The sequence below is a fragment of the Dermacentor albipictus genome, chromosome 9 (genome assembly GCF_038994185.2).
Source record: "Dermacentor albipictus isolate Rhodes 1998 colony chromosome 9, USDA_Dalb.pri_finalv2, whole genome shotgun sequence".
In the NCBI taxonomy this organism is placed as follows: Eukaryota; Metazoa; Arthropoda; class Arachnida; order Ixodida; family Ixodidae; genus Dermacentor; species Dermacentor albipictus.
This window is the reverse complement of record NC_091829.1, coordinates 107,188,543-107,207,672: the sequence shown is the minus strand read 5'-3', so window position 1 is coordinate 107,207,672 and position 19,130 is coordinate 107,188,543. Positions and strand designations below refer to the sequence as shown.

General features: G+C 45.7%; 1 protein-coding gene across 5 annotated transcripts in view; it reads left to right on the top strand.

Moving 5' to 3' along the window:
- The window catches only part of LOC135907182 (phospholipid-transporting ATPase ABCA3-like), a 326,965-nt gene that overhangs the window by 96,562 nt on the left and 211,273 nt on the right, over window positions 1-19,130 (top strand). For all 5 annotated transcript variants that reach the window (XR_010565924.1, XM_065438856.1, XM_065438854.1 and 2 more), the window contains 3 exons: window positions 184-421; window positions 9,855-10,046; window positions 11,088-11,266. Coding sequence is in view for 4 of the 5 variants with exons in the window: in XM_065438856.1 (XP_065294928.1) it covers window positions 184-421; window positions 9,855-10,046; window positions 11,088-11,266 (609 nt within the window). In the remaining variant the exon portion in view is untranslated. The remainder of the gene's footprint in view (window positions 1-183; window positions 422-9,854; window positions 10,047-11,087; window positions 11,267-19,130) is intronic.

Here is a 19,130-nt window from a genome sequence, read left to right as displayed (position 1 = left end):
GAACACTGCCAAGCATTCCTCTACAACATCAGTTTATGCACCCTTTAAGTCTCCTTATATACCTGGGTGCAAAACGTTTAGATTGGAGATGCTCGTCGAGAGAGGTAAAAGCCGCACATAAAGAATTCGTGCTGCATGCCATCCTTCAGTGGAATTTCTAATCGCTTACATTATCTTTTCCAGGAGCACCAGTGCGTAATGGGGTTATCTGATGCCGAGTTCTTCTGGGGCCACTTCTTAACGGCTCTCGTGAAAGGCCTGGTCATGAGTTTCGTCGCTATCACAGTAATGTTTTTGCCTCTACATGATGAACACAACTACGGCGACGGATTGAACGTGAGCCTGGTTACCGTGTCATTCGTCATCTCTCTCATTGGAGACTGCCTGTTCATCATACTCATCTCGTGGGTGTTCCCTAAAGGTGTGCACAATTTCATAACATTGCGACGCAATTTTAGTGCCGGCAGGAACTGCAACCATCTGCTGATCACTCATGGCAGAGGTGATTAGAATCCGATAGCCACTGCCACTATTTACCTTGGCACATGTTCTATAAAAGCCCACGCTGGTTTTCCGCTATATGACCAGTCACGCGATGTCTTCGAGCCATGCTGGGCACTCAACTTTTCACTTAATTTTTAGATCAATTTGTGCTAACAGACCTGCAGTATATAACATGCGACATTTAGCTCACGTCTATCCTCTAATGTAGGCTGTGGCGAATTCATGACTGTGGACGCTTCTGTGTCAGTTCTGCATTCAAGTTTTCCTAGGAGGTTAACAGTCTATGGAAGGGGCTATATATATATATAATACAATTAATGACTGCGCAATCTTATTCTCCTCTGATATGGCTTTTGCGTCTCCAGGTTGATCCGTTAACCGCGCTAGTTGCGTCAAACGCCACAGCCGCTGATTAACTTTGCGCAGGTTCCATGATAGCGCACGCGACTTTTACGATAGATGGCCAGTCACATGCGTTATTTGAGTGATGTTACGCAATCAGGTTTTGGGGTAATTTTCTTATCAGTTTACGCTAATAGTCTTCCGGTATACATGAAGCTGTTTTGATGCATATTGTGATTGTAATATGCAACACGTTTTCTTGGACGAAATGTTCTGCAAACTGTTTGTCCCGCCAGAGTGGCAGCTTGGGCAAGGTAGGAAAGTGCGTTAAAAAGCGCGAACTGGACGAGGTCGTAAAAGACAGATATTCGCACATCCACAGGTGCCTTGGTGCTTGTGTTTTTTGGGCATTTTTCGTCCGTGTCCATTCCGTGTCCAGAGAAAGAGTGAAAAATTAAGGCCTAGTTTCTACCATTTTGAGGTAGAATAATGTCGTCTTCGTTCTTGTATTATCGCATATGTGAGATTGCTAGCTGCCTCCGGTTATTCTGAGTTGAGCTAGACTTCATATTGAAACGAACAAAAATCAAGTCGGTGCTCGCTTCCGCGGGTGTGAGCCCACTCGAGCCTTTAATTTAGCAATTTCCCTGACCTTACAAAATTGTGCAACGATTGTGGGGCTGAAAGTTAGTTTCGTTTGTGTTTTTACAACACTAATTATTTCGCCTTCTCAGTCACAAATGTTGTGTACTGTGTGTAAAACTATCAAAGTTACATAATTTTACCCCGAACCGCTGAGGAACTCGTCAATGAGAACGTGACAGTAAGTTGCGTATTTGCTTTAGAGCGAGGTTTTATGCATAGTTTGCTTAGTATAGCGGAGAAAATACACGTTTACAAGCCCAGGTGAAAAAAAATGGCTGTGGCTTAGGTAAGGTTAAGCCCAGGATGCGAAGCATACTAGCCTTTATTTTAGTTGTTGAACCACTGTTTAGCCTGGTGAACTGCTGTTGCTTGGCTATATTTGGTTCGGCTAGACGAAGAAACAACTCATGCATTACTTCTTCGCCTTCAAGAGTGGAACGCGACAGCGTTCCCGTCGACCCGCCAAGGGGTGTAAGACAATGGGCTACAGGGCAGCGACTACGCGCCCCGCATTGGACGCGGTGAGCGTCGAGCAAAGCAGCGTTCGGCGCGGCAACGAAATGTGCGCCTGAGCAAGAGACGCACGCCTTAGAAACAGCGCGTTTCTAAGGCAACACCGCATTCACTAGAGGCGCTTTTGTACCGCTTTGAAGCGTTGTACTCGTGGCTCAGTGGTAGCGTCTCCGTCCCACACTCCGGAGACCCTGGTTCGATTCCCACCCAGCCCGTCTTGCAAGAGTTGAGCCAAAGCCACTTCTCCTCTGTCGTGACGTCACGGTGTCACGTGATTTCATGGTCACCGCCGCGCCTGAGGAGCTGGGTTGAGCCCTCGTAATATGCTTCGCATAAAAGAAGCTATGTAAGAACTCATCTCACGATGACTGTCGATGCTAATGCGACTAGCATTCGAGCATTGTAGTGACAGATCGTACTCTTGGGGTGACGTACAGATAAGAAGTGCGGTGATAACTGTGGGACTTTCCTTACTTCAACCATTTGCCACATTTCATACTCAAATTTTGTCGCACTTTTCTGTGGTACTCCCATGCCAACGTCGTCCGTGAGCACGGCGACATGACGACGGCTGTATGACGCCGACGCAAAGACAATGGAATGAAGAAGACAGAGTGAAATAGATGGTACGACAGGCTTTCGACAACCACAGTGCCGTTATGCCAATGATGTGTCGATTCTTAAATTATTACTTGGGTGTAAGGAGAACAGCGTGGCGACGACTTTATGACCACGATGGTGGAGCGACAGCCGGTTGAAGAAGGTGGAATGACAATGATGCCACGAGCAAGGTGACCTGACGGCAGCAGTATGACTAGGGATGCATTATGGCCTCTGTGTGGCGATGATGCAACGACGACGATAGCACTCCAATGAACACAAGCGACTAGTGAATGACGCCAGCATGATTGCGAAAGAATGACGAACAAGAAATGACGTTTGATGTAGTAGTTCTGCGGAAACCCGCAAGGTGGAGAGTAGTAATGAATAAAGGCTGCCCCGGAAAGGCGGTGGTCCCGGGTTCGAGTCCCGGACCAGGACGAATTTTTCTTCAACTATGAGGCTTTTCTTTCGAGGAACCCGTATGGGTTTCCTTTGTAGCAATTGCTACGAACAGGTGGATGTCTCATTTTCCCTTTATTCAAGAAATGACGTCCATGGGGCGCAAAGTTGGTATGACGGCAACGGGTTGACCACAATGGGAGGACGCTACTGAAGGAATGACAGTGGAGAAACAACAGCGTGCCAATGATGCATGACGAAAACTTCGTGAAGACCACTATTTGATGATGATTGCACGTTGAGAGCTGGAAGTGGAAGTTACAATGACAACGTAAGAGCCGCGACGGCATCACGTAGACGGTATGACAACGCATGCTTAACGAAGAATTTATGATGAGAATGGCGCGGAAAAGGCATGCGGACAACGTGTTTATGACAAGTGAATGATGGCGATGTGCGTAGCGGTGACTGTGTCATGGAACCTGTCTGACGGCGTTCTCGTGACGACGACGGCACGAAGAAAGTCGGGTGACCACGATGGCACCGCCACGACGGCGTGACGACAGTTTGACAACGCATGGGTGGTAGCGACTGTCTGGCGATGACGGCGTGGCAAGGGCAGCAGAATCGCTATTGAATGATTACAGTCTAATTAGGATCGACTAACGTAGATTGACTGCCACTGAGTGGCGATGGCGGTATGACGAAGACACCATGATGACAATGGCATCATGTTGCTGAAGTGATGACAATAATAGGCGAACGTGTCATGGACATCATGGCGACAAAGGCATCACGGCGATTTCACCATGAGAGTAAAAATTTTGAGGACGCTTAGGCTTCGCCTTTGAGAGTGGCGCGCGATAAGTTTCAATGATCCCTGACTGCTTGTCGCTTTTCGCGGCAACTGATGCTTTTTTGCGGATGCGTGGAGGCGAGCGCGGTGGTGTTGTTTCATGGAACCGAACGGGCCGCGCCGCACAAGAAAGGACTTTGTGTTTGATTTTTCGCATAAGAGATTTATGTTTCCTAGCATACTGAAATTAGACTCCGACATTATCAAGTTTCTAGCTCTGTTTAGGTCGTACTTTACGATTACTCTGACGTATTTCACTTTGAATTAGAGAGAGAGAGAGCGAGACAGGAAAGGGGAAAGGCAGGGAGGTTAACCAGAGAAAAAAATCCGGTTGGCTACCCTACGCTGGGGAGAGAGGGGAGGGGGAGGTAAAGTGGTAACAAAGTAGAGATGAGGAAAGGAAGGAGCATAGACACACAATCACAATCGGTCACTGTCACCGAACACTGTCATCGCACAGCACAGTGACACTTCCAGCACTATCAACATCTGTTCAGGCTACAGCCGCCTGTCCAGTTCTGTCGCCCTCAAAAACCGTAACAGTGCCCTCGTCGCCCTCTGCTGCGATGGCTTATGATGGCGGTATCTTAAAATAAGCTCCTCTGTCAAAGGTCTTTGGTCAAAGCGCGCTATCGCGGTTGCGAGTGATTGTCTCTGTAAATTATATCGAGGACAGTCACAAAGAAGGTGTTGAAAAGTCTCCTGGTTACCGCAGTCCTCACACGAGGCGTCGTTGGCCCATCCAATTCGGTAAGCGAATGACTTGGTGAAAGCCACCCCTAGCCATAGTCGACAAAGCAGGGTAGCTTCGCGACGGCAGAGTCCAGTTGGAATACAAAGGCGTAGAGAGGAGTCAAGATTGTGGAGTCGGTAGTCGTGAAAACTTCCAGCGTTCCACAAGGATATCGTGATGTGACGGCTGATCATTCGAAGTTTTCGAGCGGCATCTGTCCTTGATAACGGTATCGGCTCCACTTAGTCCCCTTGAACAGCCGACCGAGCAGCGTTATCAGCGTGTTCGTTCCCTATGACTTCACAGCGACTTGGAAGCCACTGAAATGTTACGTGGTGTCCTTTCTCAGTTAAGGTATGAATGAGTTCTCTAATCTCAAATACCAGTTGTTCGTGTGGTCCGCGCCGCAGGGCCGAAAGCAAAGATTGCAGTGCAGCCTTCGAGTCACTGAATATTGACCATCTTCGAGGTTGTTCTTGGCTGACGAGACGAAGTGCAGCGCGAAGGGCCGCAAGTTCCGCGGCCATCGGTGTCGTTGGGGTACATGTCTTGAAACTGATGTTGGTGGCTTTCGCCGGGAAGACCACGGCTCCAGAGGAACACTGGAGAGTTGCCGATCCATCAGTATAAATATGTAGTAACGTGTTCGCGTACCTCTCGTACAAAAGGAGCAGAGTTAGTTGTTTAAGAGCAGGTGATGGCCGCTCAGATTTTTTTCTGATTCCTGGTACGGTGAGGTGCACTGCGGGTCGAGCCAAACACCATGGAGGAATCGATGGCTTAGTTGCGGGGGTGAAGCCTGATGGGAGGCAGGTGTAATACTCCGAAACCGTAGTACAAAAAGCTGCCTGCGGCCTTTCTGATGGTAGTGTTGCCAGATGGTGGGAGCAGGCACGGGCAACGTGCCTAATGTGCACTCTCAACACTTCTACCGCAATGTGTGTTTGTATAGGTTGGTCCCGAGCAATCGCAATAGTCGCTGCTGTCGATGTGCATTTTGGCAAACCAAGACAAACCCTGAGAGTCCGAGCTTGAATAGCCTGTAGAGCAAGAAGATTTGTCTGGCAGGTGTTGGTCAGTACGGGCAAACTGTATCTCAAGAAGCCCGAAAAAAGATCCCTGTACAATTCCAACATTGCATGCACTGACATTCCCCAAGTCTTTCCTCCCAGAAACTTGAAAAGTTGGGGGATTGCTGTCAGACGCTTTTTCAAGTAGGTCACGTGCGGGCTCCATGAGAGATCTCTATCAATGATTATGCCAAGAAATTTGTAAGTCTTCTCATAAGACATTATCTGGCCATTTATTGATATGGCGTAGGGTGTCATTGGTTTCCGAGTGAACGCCATCAGTCACATTTGTCTGACGAGATTTCAAGACCTTGGTTGCGGAGGTATAAAGCTGTTTGAGTAGCAGCTTTTTGAAGTCTTGCACGTATCTGAGGACGTGTCACACCTGAGGTCCATATACATATGTCGTCGGCGTACATTGATATCTTGATCGCTGCTGGCAGATGATCAACGAGACCAATGAGTGTGAGGTTGAATAGGGTAGGGCTTAGTACACTGCCTTGAGGTACACCTCGGTACGTGTAGTGCAGTGCGGTTTTACCATCACCGGTACAAAGAACGGTCTCATAAAAAGGTAATGAGAGATCCATTGGAAAACTCGACCACCTAGGTCAACCATCTCAAGAGCATCGAGGATAGCCTCGTGAGATACGTTATCGTATGCCCCCTTGACATCCAGGAACAGAGCTGAAGATAATCTTTTGCGTGACCTCTGAAGCTGGACGTACGTAGCGAGATCAACAACACTGTCTATGGAAGAGCGATCTCGACGAAAACCAGCCATGCAATTCGGTAACATGTTGTAGTGCTCCAGGTACCACTCCAAGCGGGCAAGGATCACCTTTTCCATTATATTTCCCACACAGCTGGCCAGCGCTATAGGGCGGTATGAGGTGGGTTCAAGTGGGGACTTGCCTTGCTTCAGGAGAGGGACCAAGCGGCTTATCTTCCATTCTTCGGGAACCATGCCATCCTGCCAAGATAAGTTGTAGATATGTAACAGTTCTCTCCGTGCGCCATCACTCAGGTTGTTCAAGGCGAGGTAGGATATTCCATCTGGTCCCGCGGATGAAGAACGCCTGCATAGAGCAAGAGCCGCTTCTAGTTCCTCCATTATGAAAGGAACATCCTTGCGGTCGTCACGTGAAACAGGGATGCGACTGGGGGCTGGGAAGCCTGGACCGGTTGCTTGGCCAGCGATCCTTGCACAAAAGTCTTCTGCAACATCAGCCTCTAGCCGCCCCTTGAAGAGCGCCAGCGCCTTGAATGGGAGGCGTTGTTCAGGGAAGGAACGTAGACCACGTATGGTTCTGCAGATGCGGGAAAGTGGCTTTCGGGGGTCTAGTGACTGGCAAAATCTTGCCCAACATCGAGATGCCAATCTATCCATGCGACGTTGAAGTTTCGTTTGTAGTCGTCTGGCTGTCCTAAGATCTTCGATGGATTTTGTACGCTGGTAACGCCGCTCCGCACGACGACGTAGCGCACGAAGTCGCTCCAACTCTATGTTAAATTAAATTAGTTCAGTAACACGTCTGCCCCACGTGGAGGGCGTGCGTGGTGATGGTTCAGAATGGTTTTTCGCCCAGCGACGTTTGATGCCGATATTGAATTTTTTCTAGTTATGAGGCTCTTAACTCTACCGGTTAATATGGCGCAGCCGGAATGAAGACCATCGAACGAAGAGCATCGCTTCTTACCCAAGCACTTAGATAGGCTACCCCACTGAGTTGGCGTAACAGGAATAGATCGACAGAACAGAACAGAACAGAACAGAACAGAACGGACAGACAGACAGACAGACAGACAGACAGACAGACAGACAGACAGACAGACAGACAGACAGACAGACAGACAGACAGACAGACAGACAGACAGACAGACAGACAGACAGACAGACAGACAGACAGACAGACAGACAGACAGACAGACAGACAGACAGACAGACAGACGAATATTCGTAACCACTGAATTAGGCAAAGAATGCTGGTCTCATTAACGGAAAAAGTACCCGGAAGGTAATGGAACATGTCTTACAGCATTCCAAAATGTTAAGCAAAAAAAACGCTGATTTTGTTGAGCTAATAGCGTCGCCGCCTGTGGCGAAATAAGCGTTCGTTCGATTTCCAAACACTAAGGGTGTTTCTTCCAAATTTTGCTGCCGCAGAAGTAGCGTAAGCAATAGGTTGATGTCTCTACATTTCTTAACTAGGCCTGCTAAAAGTTGGCGGCAGCACTAGCGTTGCTGTGAAGGCTGTAGCGCTTGCTGACAGCTGCAAAGAAACCTTGCTAGCTTAACACGGAGACAAATGGTAAACATACGTATTAGATATTTACGTGTTCTGAAGCTACTCATAACCAAAAGTGACAAAAAAAACATTATGGGACATTACTGAGGGGCCAGAATGCCGATCTGATCATCAGCCACATCAGGGGGGCAGCGGACCCTCTTTGGACCCTTTGGGGCCTTTTGACGCGCAACTAAACCTCACTAGAAGGGTGTTTTCGCATTTCGCCCCCATCGAAATGCAGCCACCGAGGCCGGAATTTCATGGTCCCATGACCTTGTGCTTAGTATCCAAAAGCCAAAACCACTGACCAACAATTTATTTACAAGGAAGCTAATGGAGGCCAAAATGTTGTTGTTGTTGTTGTTGTAGCCTGTGATGCGTGTGGCGCCTACCCACGATGGGGGATTGGCCAAGAAATGGGTGGATTATTCGAAATTATTATGGAGCATAAGTTTCCTAATAGCTATTGAAATAGCATTGAATAGCGCAGAATTACCTGTTAAGTAAAATCAGGAATGTCATATTTATAGAGAAATAATTATGTTAAAAGTAAAAATAAAAAGAAAGGAACTTAGCAGGGCATTCGTTTAGATTCCGTAAGAAATGTTCGGACAGCGAAGCATGCATCCATGTGGCTGAATTCCAAAGTGGACGCTCCGAACGAAAGAATTGCAGGTTCTGTCAAGTTCAGGCCAATTCTTCGAAAAGGTATTTCCAACCACTTTTTTCTAACCGCAGTAAAGCGGCGACAAGATTGAAGAAAGTGGTGTATAAATGGCGACGCTAAATAAAGCCGGCACACACATCGTCTTCCTTCTCCTCAGTGCAGCCGCACTGTGGCGGCTGTTCCATAGCGATATTTATATGCATGATCAATGGAAAATATTTGCCTGACACAGACTGAAGATCTACCTAGCAGAGCGGACGTGACCTCACTCCCCCTTGCCTTGCTTCTCCTCGTCCCGGTGCGCACCTGCTGGCTCACTCGCTTGCTCGCAACAGCTTCGCGCCCGCGCTTGATACATGCTTTGATGTCTGCACCGAACAAGGCGCGATAAGGTGCCCTTCGTGCGCCGCTCGCTAGGAGGCTACGTCCCGCCAGGTGGAGCGCGCTGTGTCTCCTCCTCACCTGCCCTCTCTCCTCGCCCGCATATCGTGTCGGGCGACAGACGATCGCTCGCTTACTCTTCCGGGTTCGGTTGATGCATTCCGTTCGTCTAAGTTTAACTGAAAGAACGCCGAAGTGCGTGTGCCACTATGAGACACCCAAGTTTTCACCATCACCATAACACACATCATCTGCCTTTTTTTTTTCGCTGCATGCAGGCCACGAAATCGCACATTGCGCATCGTACCGTGCCGTCTGCGGTGCCGCGCGAATTTCGCCACGATACATTACTTGGTGACGCCCGGCTTTTATGGTTTGCCTATAGTGCTGATTACGCTTGGCTGTGAATCAATTCATCTATCGGATGCATCGGATGCGCTGCATGTTGCTGGAATGGAGAAGATTAGGGAGCTCCCACGGGACTCACCTGTACCTCCCTCTAAGTGCTCCAGCAGATAATGCATCTTGCCAGTAGCTCTATTTGTAGTATCTGTAAACCATGTGTTAACCAAGCATGGGAAACCGAAATGGTATAGCCTATTGCCCATGCGCAAAGCAATATATTAAATAAACTCTATTTTATGACACAGCGCCAGAATACACCTTAGCTTTTTTATGATGTCGTGGCATCTAAACTCTTGCTAGCGAAGGTGGCCACGTTGCTTTTCGCCAAAACTCTAGTTCGTTTTGGAGGCATTGTGATTGAAGGAGAGACCCACGCATATTCAGTGTGGCGCCACCGGCTCCGTGCTAATATTAACGCACTAACTGCTTGTAATATTGTTTGCAGGGTGGCTTCCACTAATCCTGTCCGGGGTGCTACTACCTATTGCTCCTGTAGTCATCACAACATCGGCGGCGGCAATACGGTTACCCAAATATTTCCTACTATCAAGGAAGTCGAAGCTCACCTCTTGTGTTTTTCCCCATACAGCTTTATACTCTGTAATGAGGATTATCTGCCTCGCCAGAGACTACGAAGGTTTGTATTCCGTTTATTTTATACTGCCCAGACATTTTTAGACCGTGAATCGACGGTTTTCAAGCTTCTCCTAAGCTTGAACATGGTTGCATTTTCATTATCATTTGCCTTGATGTTTCTACTGTTAGTACTTTATTATAACGTTATTCCTTATCCAGTTGCATGTTTTCATCTACATCTCCACTCCCGCATATCATACTTTGGCGATAGAGGGTAGTCAAAATATCATAATCTCATTCATTGCACATTTTCACCCGCAAGGTTACCGAGAAAAACTATTTCTCAGTTTTCGTAAATTTAGGAGATGCCGAGCTATGCTTCGTCTTAATTGTGTTTAATATAGTATGTGGAGTTATTAAAAGAGTTTTATGCGGATCATATACTCCTTTCCGTTGAATCCGTTTTCGGTTCCAGAAATGATTATTCAAAATTGTTCAGTATTTGTTCCGTTCGAATACCATATGTGACCACAGTTGTTCCATAAAGGCTAATGTTTGCCATAAAATACTGGCTCTTTTTTGTACAATACACGCATTTCACACACAAAAAAAGAATGATATGAGCGCAGCGAGCGTGGAATATTTACAGAGGATTTCCAAGACAACGCTTCCATATTCTGCCACTGATACCGTGATCTTCAAAACACTCTGTAAAATAATATTTTTACCTTTATTAGGAACATGGAAGAAGCAATTTCAATGGCAAAATTTGATGCGGTTAAATTTTATTGCACCCCAATTTCTTTGCACCTTCTAACATGCAGTCAAAATGAGAAATTCATCTTCAAATTTGTACGCTCACTGTAAGTAATATTGAAAGTGGTAGCTCAGGGAGCACACTACCTTGCGACAACGTCAGGTTATTTGTGCTCACAGTCATTTGGTTGCGAACCTACAGGGACCTAAATAAGCAATATTCTTTTTGTCTTTGAAAAAATGCCTCATATATACAAATATTGCATAAAAGCATAAGATATTACCCATGCTGGTGCATAGTTCGAAAAAAGCACTCAATTTCCTCTCCAAACCTTGGACATTGCAGGAGGCGCATCATGGTCACTCGTGACCAGGAGAGTGCTTGACAAAGACAACGTCACAATTGGGGAACTTTGGGGAGGGACGCTTATATGCGATGTTGTTATGACATTCTTGGCATTCTACTTATCGAAAGTTCTCCCCTGGAGCACCAACAATCGACAAAGCCCAATATTCTGCCTTCTGGTACGTATAACCGTATCATGGCGTTCTCTGACAGATGACGTCAGAGAACTCGGTGTATTTGCTTTAAATAACTATGGCGCTTGGAATTAGTGTAAATAATTATGGCGCCCGTATCCCTTCATCTCGCTTCACTTGAATAACTGTGCGGTACTGTCCAAGTGTTGATATAGCGAACTCACTGAAATGCACCTTTTACTTCAGAACCTACCTACTTAGTCAATAATTTTGAGGCGAGATTACAGACTCAGCGTCCTTTAGGTTTCGCATTGCATTCTGCATTTCACGGTGGAAAAATATTCCTCAGATGAATCACAATTACAAGGACATGACGCGTAAACGTCAGCTTTGGGTTTCTTCCAATGCCAGGAGCAGTCATAGAAAAGAACGCCGCGGTGTTTAAGATTTCATTACATTCCAACGAATACACACTGACGTCACACTGTTATTACTAAACGCAGCTAATCTCTTCCTTGCAGCATATATATGCATGCCTTAAGTACACTTACTTAGCACGAAGCAGTAAGTTTTGCGAGATTGCGGTGAGGTTACAAAGGAAGGCTACAGATTTGCCTCTGGTCTGTATCGTCATCATCATCATCATCCTGGTTACGCCCACTGCAGTGCAAAGTCCTCTCTCATAGTTCTCCAACTACCCCGGTCATGTACTAATTGTGGCCATGTTGTCCCTGCAAGCTTCTTAATCTCATCCGCCCACCTAACTTTCTGCCGCCTACTGCTACGATTCCCTTCACTTGGAATCCAGTCCGGAAGCCTTAATGACCATCGGTATCTTCCCTCCTCATTACATGTCCTGCCCCCCCCATTTCTTGTGCTTGCTTTCAACTAACCCGCCGTGGTTGCTCAGTGGCTATGGTGTTGGGCAGCTGAGCACGAGGTCGCGGGATCGATTCCCGGCCACGGCGGCCGCATTTCGATGGGGGCGAAATGCGAAAACACCCGTGTGCTTAGATTTAGGTGCACGTTAAAGAACCCCAGGTGGTCAAAATTTCCGGAGTCCTCCACTACGGCGTGCCTCATAATCAGAAAGTGGTTTTGGCACGTAAAACCCCAAATAATATATTATTATTATTGCTTTCAACTAAGATGTCATTAGGTCGCCTTTGCTCCTTCACCCAACCTGCTCTTTTCTTATCCCTCAACGTTACACCCACCATTCTTCTTTCCATAGCTCGCTACGTCGTCCTCAATTTAAGTAGAACCCTTTTCGTAAGCCTCCATGTATCTGCCCCGTACATGAGTACTTGTAAGACACAGCTGTAATACACTTTTCTCTTCAGGAATAATGGCAACCTGCTGCTCATGATCTCAGAATGCCTGCCAACCGCACCCCTGCCCATTCTTATTTTTGTGATTATTTCAGTCTCATGATCCGGATCCCGCTGTCACTACCAGCCCTAAATAGATGTATTCGCTTACCATTTCTAGTACCTCGCTACCTATCGTGAACTGCTGTTCTTTACCGAGACTGGTAAACATTAGCTTCCTGGAGATTAATTTTTAGACCCACCCTTCTGCTTTGCCTCTCCATGTCAGTGAGCATGCATTGCAATTGGGCCCTTGAGTTAGCAAGCAAGGCAATCTTAGGCAGTGTGCTAGGGCCCTTGCTATTTTTGTGCTATATAAATGATATTGTAGATGTAATTGATCCAACGGTTCAAATTCGATTGTTCGCAGATGACTGTATATTATTCCGTGAGGTTTGCAGCACATATGATCAAAAAGAACTAAACAAAAATCTAGATTGCGAAAACACGCTATTTTCATAGCGTGTTTTCAGTATCCGGACCATGTACACTTACCGAGATGTCATTTCAACCATACGAAGTCAATTTTATTTCATATCCTGGTTTGGTTTCTATGCTTTTAAACTTAAACACGAAAAAATGTTGCGGTCCTGACGATCTTCCAAATGTGTTTCTTCGACGATATGCCGAATGCGTTGCCAAGTACCTTTTTATTATTTTTAATAGTTCCTTGTCAACAGCAACCTTGCCGCGTGACTGGAAGACGGCCCGAGTAATCCCTATCTTCAAAAAAGGCGACAGATTATTACTATCTAACTACAGACCGATATCTTTAACTTCCTCATGTTGTAAACTTATAGAACATATTATAGCCACTCAAATTACAGAATTCCTTGACAAACACTCCATATTAACAAGTTTTCAGCACGGCTTTAGAAAGAAGTATTCCACAGTGACGCAACTCGTCACTGTTACGCATGAGTTTGCCAAAGGTCTTGATAATAATATTCAGATAGACACAATTTTTTTAGACTTCTGTAAGGCCTTTGATAAAGTGCCTCATGACAAACTAATCTATAAACTAAACAACATTGGTCTTCCGAAGGTGTTGGTCGCTTGGGCGGCTGAATATTTGAGAAATCGGGTGCAGTTTGTCACAGTCGAGGATCAAAATTCGCGCCTTCTACCAGTCACGTCGGGTGTGCCCCAAGGCAGTGTGCTAGGGCCCTTGCTATTTTTGTGCTATATAAATGATATTGTAGATATAATTGATCCAACGGTTAAAATTCGATTGTTCGCAGATGACTGTATATTATTCCGTGAGGTTTGCAGCACATATGATCAAAAAGAACTAAACAAAAATCTAGATTACGTATACCAATGGTGCAACCAGTGGGGCATGGTCATCAATGCACAAAAAACAGTTTCCATTTCTATAACTAAAAAAAATCCCCTTTTCAGTATGCTTACTCCCTAGGTTCATCTACAGTTACTCATGTCGATAACTACAAATATTTAGGTGTAACGTTCACTGCTAACCTCTCCTGGAATTCACACGTTGATAACATTTGTTCCTCTGCTTTCAGAAAGTTGTGTTTCCTAAGACACAAGCTTCGTAATTCTCCACCAAATGTAAAACTACTATGCTATCAATCGTACATCAGACCAAAACTAGAATATGCAAGCATAGTATGGGACCCCTACACAAAACATAACATTGATAAACTCGAAAGAATGCAAAGAAAGGCTGTTCGATTTATCTTTTCTAAATTTCGTCGTGTAGACTCTCCGTCGGAACTAATGACAACCAATAACATACCCCTCCTTCAGTACAGAAGAAGGCAATTTCGCTTTGGCTTCCTGAATTCTCTCCTTAACCAGCAATTCGCTATTGATCCTTCCTTGTATTTATCCCCCCTAACGACAAGACATACACGACATCAACAACCAAGATCTTTAACGCCATATTTCGCAAAAACAGATGCTTATAAATTTTCCTTTTTCCCGCACACAGTGTCTCAATGGAATTCTCTACCAGAGCGCGATCGTCTTGCCATCGCGTAGCATTGTATACATTTAGCCATTGTGTTTTTCCTATTGTGTTTTTGCATTGTGTTTTTGCTATTTTTGCTTGTTATTTGTATCTGGATGTAAAACATAATGTATGTGCACCCATGTACTCAATGTGATTTGTTAAATATGCCCGTCCTGCTTGGACCACGTTATGTGGTCTGCAGTATGTATAAATAAATAAATAAATAAATAAAATAAATATCATCAGGGAATCGCAAGGTACTAAGGTATTCACCATTAACTCTTATCCCCAATTTTTCCCGATCCAGGTCTCCGAATACCTCCTGTAAACACGCTGTGAATAGCATTGGAGAGATCGTATCTCCCTGCCTGAGGCCTTTCTTTATTGAGATTTTTTTCCTGCTTTATGTAGGACTACGGTGGCTGTGGAGCCGCTATAAATATCTTTCAATATTTTTTTTTACATACGGCTCGTTTACACCCTGATTCAGTAATGCCTCCATTACTGCTGAGGTTTCGACAGAATCAAACGCTTTCTCGTAATCAATAAAAGCTACATATATAAGGGTTGGTTATATTCCGCTCATTTCTCTATGATCTGATTGATAGTGTGAATATGGTCTATTGCTGAGTAGCCTTTACGGAATCCTGCCTGGTTCTTTGGTTGACAGAAATCTAAGGTTTTCGTGATTATATTTGCGATTACCTTAGTAAATGCCTTGTAGGCAACGACAGTGTGCTGATCGGTCTATAATTTTTGAAGTCTTTGGTGTCTCCTTTCTCATGGATTAGGATTATTTTAGCGTTCTTCCAAGATTCCGGTACGCTCGAGGTCATGAGGTATTGCGTATACAGGGTGGCCAGTTTTTCTAGAACAATCTGCCCACCATCGTTCCACAAGTTTGGATACGTCACTGCTATCTCCGTTTCGATTTCGCCTGAAGGGATTCCGGCACGTTTTCTTGAACGTTCAACTAATGCAGCAGTGCTGGCTTTATTACAATCCTTTAGTCTGTTCTCCATGCAAAATCGTTCAATAAATAATACTAACAAGCAACTTTAGGGGCCGCTTATTGTTTACAGAGTGCCTAGTGCAGCCTATTTTTGAAGGCCCAAATAAATATCACCCAGTGTAATGGGATTCCATCAGCCTTTCGCCCATTTAAATAGAAGAATCAGGGATCAGTTTATTTATTTGTGGCATAATGCACCCCTTTAGCCTGGCTATTGAAGAGAAAAAGAACATAGTAAAAAGCAGCAAAGTAAAGGGAAATACACATCTAAGAAATAAACGCAATACTATAAGGCATATTTGAACAGAAAGTGTCGTCGAAAAGAATAAACAAGCAAAGTAGCCATTACACAGATTTTCAACTAGCTGTAGCTTTGCGTAATAATAGCGGGGGTACTGAGTTGGGCACAAGATTCTAGATTTAAGTTTTTTCCTTTTTACTGGTGTGCAGGTTGTCCCACAAAACGTGAGCCAAAGTATTAACAATGAAGGAAACTCCGGGTGTGAGTTGAACCGCATGCATAATGTTGGCACTGGCCTAGAGTTACTATGCCTAGTTTTTATTTTCCCTTAAAGTAACGGATTAGTTATCTTTAAATTATCAACTTGTTTAAGTATTGCCTGCAGACCCCGAGTGTAATAAGCAAACATGTAGATGGATGGATGAATGTAAAGCTTTATTTGGTCCTGCAAGTAGTGATAATTAACCACTAAGCGGGCCGCTCCCACGTCGGGACCGGAAGGCCAAGCCTCACGGCCACGTCGTAAACCTGCTGGACAGCCCAGAATTGTTCATCCAGGTCCGGGCTGCGAAGTGCAGCCTCCCACCTGGACGCGTCCTTGATCGCCAAATTTTCAATTCTTTCGCAAGACAAGAGCGTGTGTTCGAGCGTGGCTAAAGCACCACAATCTTGCCAATAAGGCTTTGTATACGTCTCCGTATACTTGTAAAGCACCTTGAGAAACCTCTGCATAAATTGCTTCCAACACGATATATCTCAAGGAGTCCTTTTTTCCGCGTTCCAAAGCAAGCCGGCGAAATATGAGAAAATACCACGTGACGGGGTGTTTGCGCACTGTTGTGCTGCTCTCAAACGTGCGATGGATGAAGGAGGGCTGCAGCGAGACTGGCCCATGACAGGGCGTTATGTCTGGTGTAGGTATCTGGGCATGCCGCTCTTATCGCATGACGGTGCAAATGTATGCTGGCGGCCAAACATTGCTGAAGCGATGAAGCCCCAAGGGTGAATCTCCGCATGGCTGCCATTGGCTGTTTTCGAGCAGACGCACTTTGACCGCTAGCGCCAAGGTGCCCTTCAGTTACGGCCGTAAGAGGAGGGCGATGCTCTAGCAAAATGGCGGCGCAACGATTGTTTACCTTGTCATGGCAATAGGAACTGCCGCCGCGCGGCGCCTCCTTTCCCTAGCGTTTCGTTTTCTTTTGTTTTAGTTATGCCGACCCGCTCCGCTCCCTTTCCCCCATGCCGCGCGCGCTGCATACTTTTGTTTTTGCCTGTACGCGGCTCCTTCTTTTTTTTTTCTTTCTTATCGCGCACGCGCACTACGGCGCACCACGAGCCAGCTCGCAAGCAATGCCGATGCGCGCGCTACGCCGAACATTGGCATTGCTTGCGAGCGGGCGCGTGGTGCGCCGTGGGCTATGCGTTAGCACGCACGCAGTCTTGCCCATACTTATACGAGCATATGCCGGAACCAAAAATTGCACTTCCAACACAACAGATATTTGGTCTCGCTTTATTGACTTCGTTTCCGAAAACAAAGATTCTTTTTATAGCGTGGTGGTGATACACGCTAAAAAAAAAGAATGAACAAAAGTGAAAGGTGCATGACATATGCATGAGTACTAAATACAAAAGTTCAGAGACAGTGAAATAACGAAAAAGCTACAAAACGCGAAGGCCGTTTCATGTACATATACACATAAAATTGAAGATTTTTATATAACGCCCTCAAGACCAAACTGTAGACGACCTTTTGATATATTCACTGAGATATTGCACAAAACTGGACGACATGTATGACATTCATGACGACTAAAGAAAACGAAAACTTACTGGTAATGGCAAAAGCGATGACGCGCAAACTACCAAAAAATATAATAAAATGCTAAGATTGTTTGCTTGACAGCTATACCAAAAATAAACAAGTGGTTATTTATAAACCTGCACGAAAGTATATAAAATGCGTGACATGTTCATTACTACTGAACAAAATGAAAAAGACATGGCACAACAAAAATAAGATTGTACTGAAAACTGAGATACACCTCACCACATTACTTTGCACTTGGCCACAACTTGAGTAACGGTGGCAAGCGGGAACAAAATGTAGTCGGGTTTTGCAGCAGCACATAGAAAACATTCGCAGAAAGGCCTATTCCTCAATCGAATACCAGGTAAAATAAGCCAACACGATTTTTCTTTCACCCCGAATGCATTGCTCAGCAGTAAAATTACCTAACTTAAGGCAGAAATCTACTGGGCACTCCTGCGTATACTAAACACGAACTGCAAAAATCTGCATTTAGGACACTTGTAATGCTCAAGCTTTCCTGAAGAAAAAAAAAGCGTAGCATGCCTACGTATGAAGGTTGTTCGCGCGGTTTACCCATCGGCGATTACTGAGATAATACACAAATACGAACAGTAATTTTTTTCATCTGTTGGTACGTTTGAAACGTGGCACACAGAAAAAGCACTGAGGGTGGAATGGAAAGCCAGGCAAGCTAGTGAAGTTGCAGAGTGAGACTTGGCACAGACGGACATAAGTAACAGTCCAGGTGACAATGAGGCGGCACATAAGTTCGTCAGCTTTCTCTTCCGTAAGAGGGAAGTGTAGCACAATCAAGGCGCAACAACGTCCGGAAACTCATGGAGCACAGACATGGACAGGGCTGTGTTCGTGTACATGCGCCTTCTGATGTCCTTAGGTCTGCGCACTCAGCTGTAGTCTTTAGACACTCGGAACAACCTTGCAGGGATTGTTTTTGAGGTATTCCTGCGCCTCTTCACGATGCACGAGCGGTACGAGTCGTGTAACCGGTGAAACATCACGGAGCACAAGCACACAGCTATCGAGCACCACGAAACTGACGAAAGTACCCACGCCGGTCAACGCACAGCAGCGCACGCTTCCCGATAACAGCCGATAACGAAACATGAAACGTCATGCAGCGGGCTAGGCTGGCGGCGGGTCGCGGTGAGGGCGTTGCGAGAAAGGGCAAGCGGAGAGGAGTTGAGAGGACGGCGAAAGGGCACGGCTTCCCGGATCGGCGCGTGCTCACGCTCGCAGATCTAGGAGTTCCTACAACGGAAGCGGATTTTGTTTCCCGCCCTCCCTATAGATGGCACAATTACCTCTGCCACCAGAGCGGCTGAGTTTCCTAGGCCGGATGAAACATCTAAGGATACGAAAGAGAACAAGAACATATCTTTATATTTTTATGCTTGAAGTGGACAAGAGCTAGCAGCCTGCCGATGTAGTGTAATGAGGTTATGTGTGAAGGTGGTGTCAGGGGGCGCGACTAATTTTC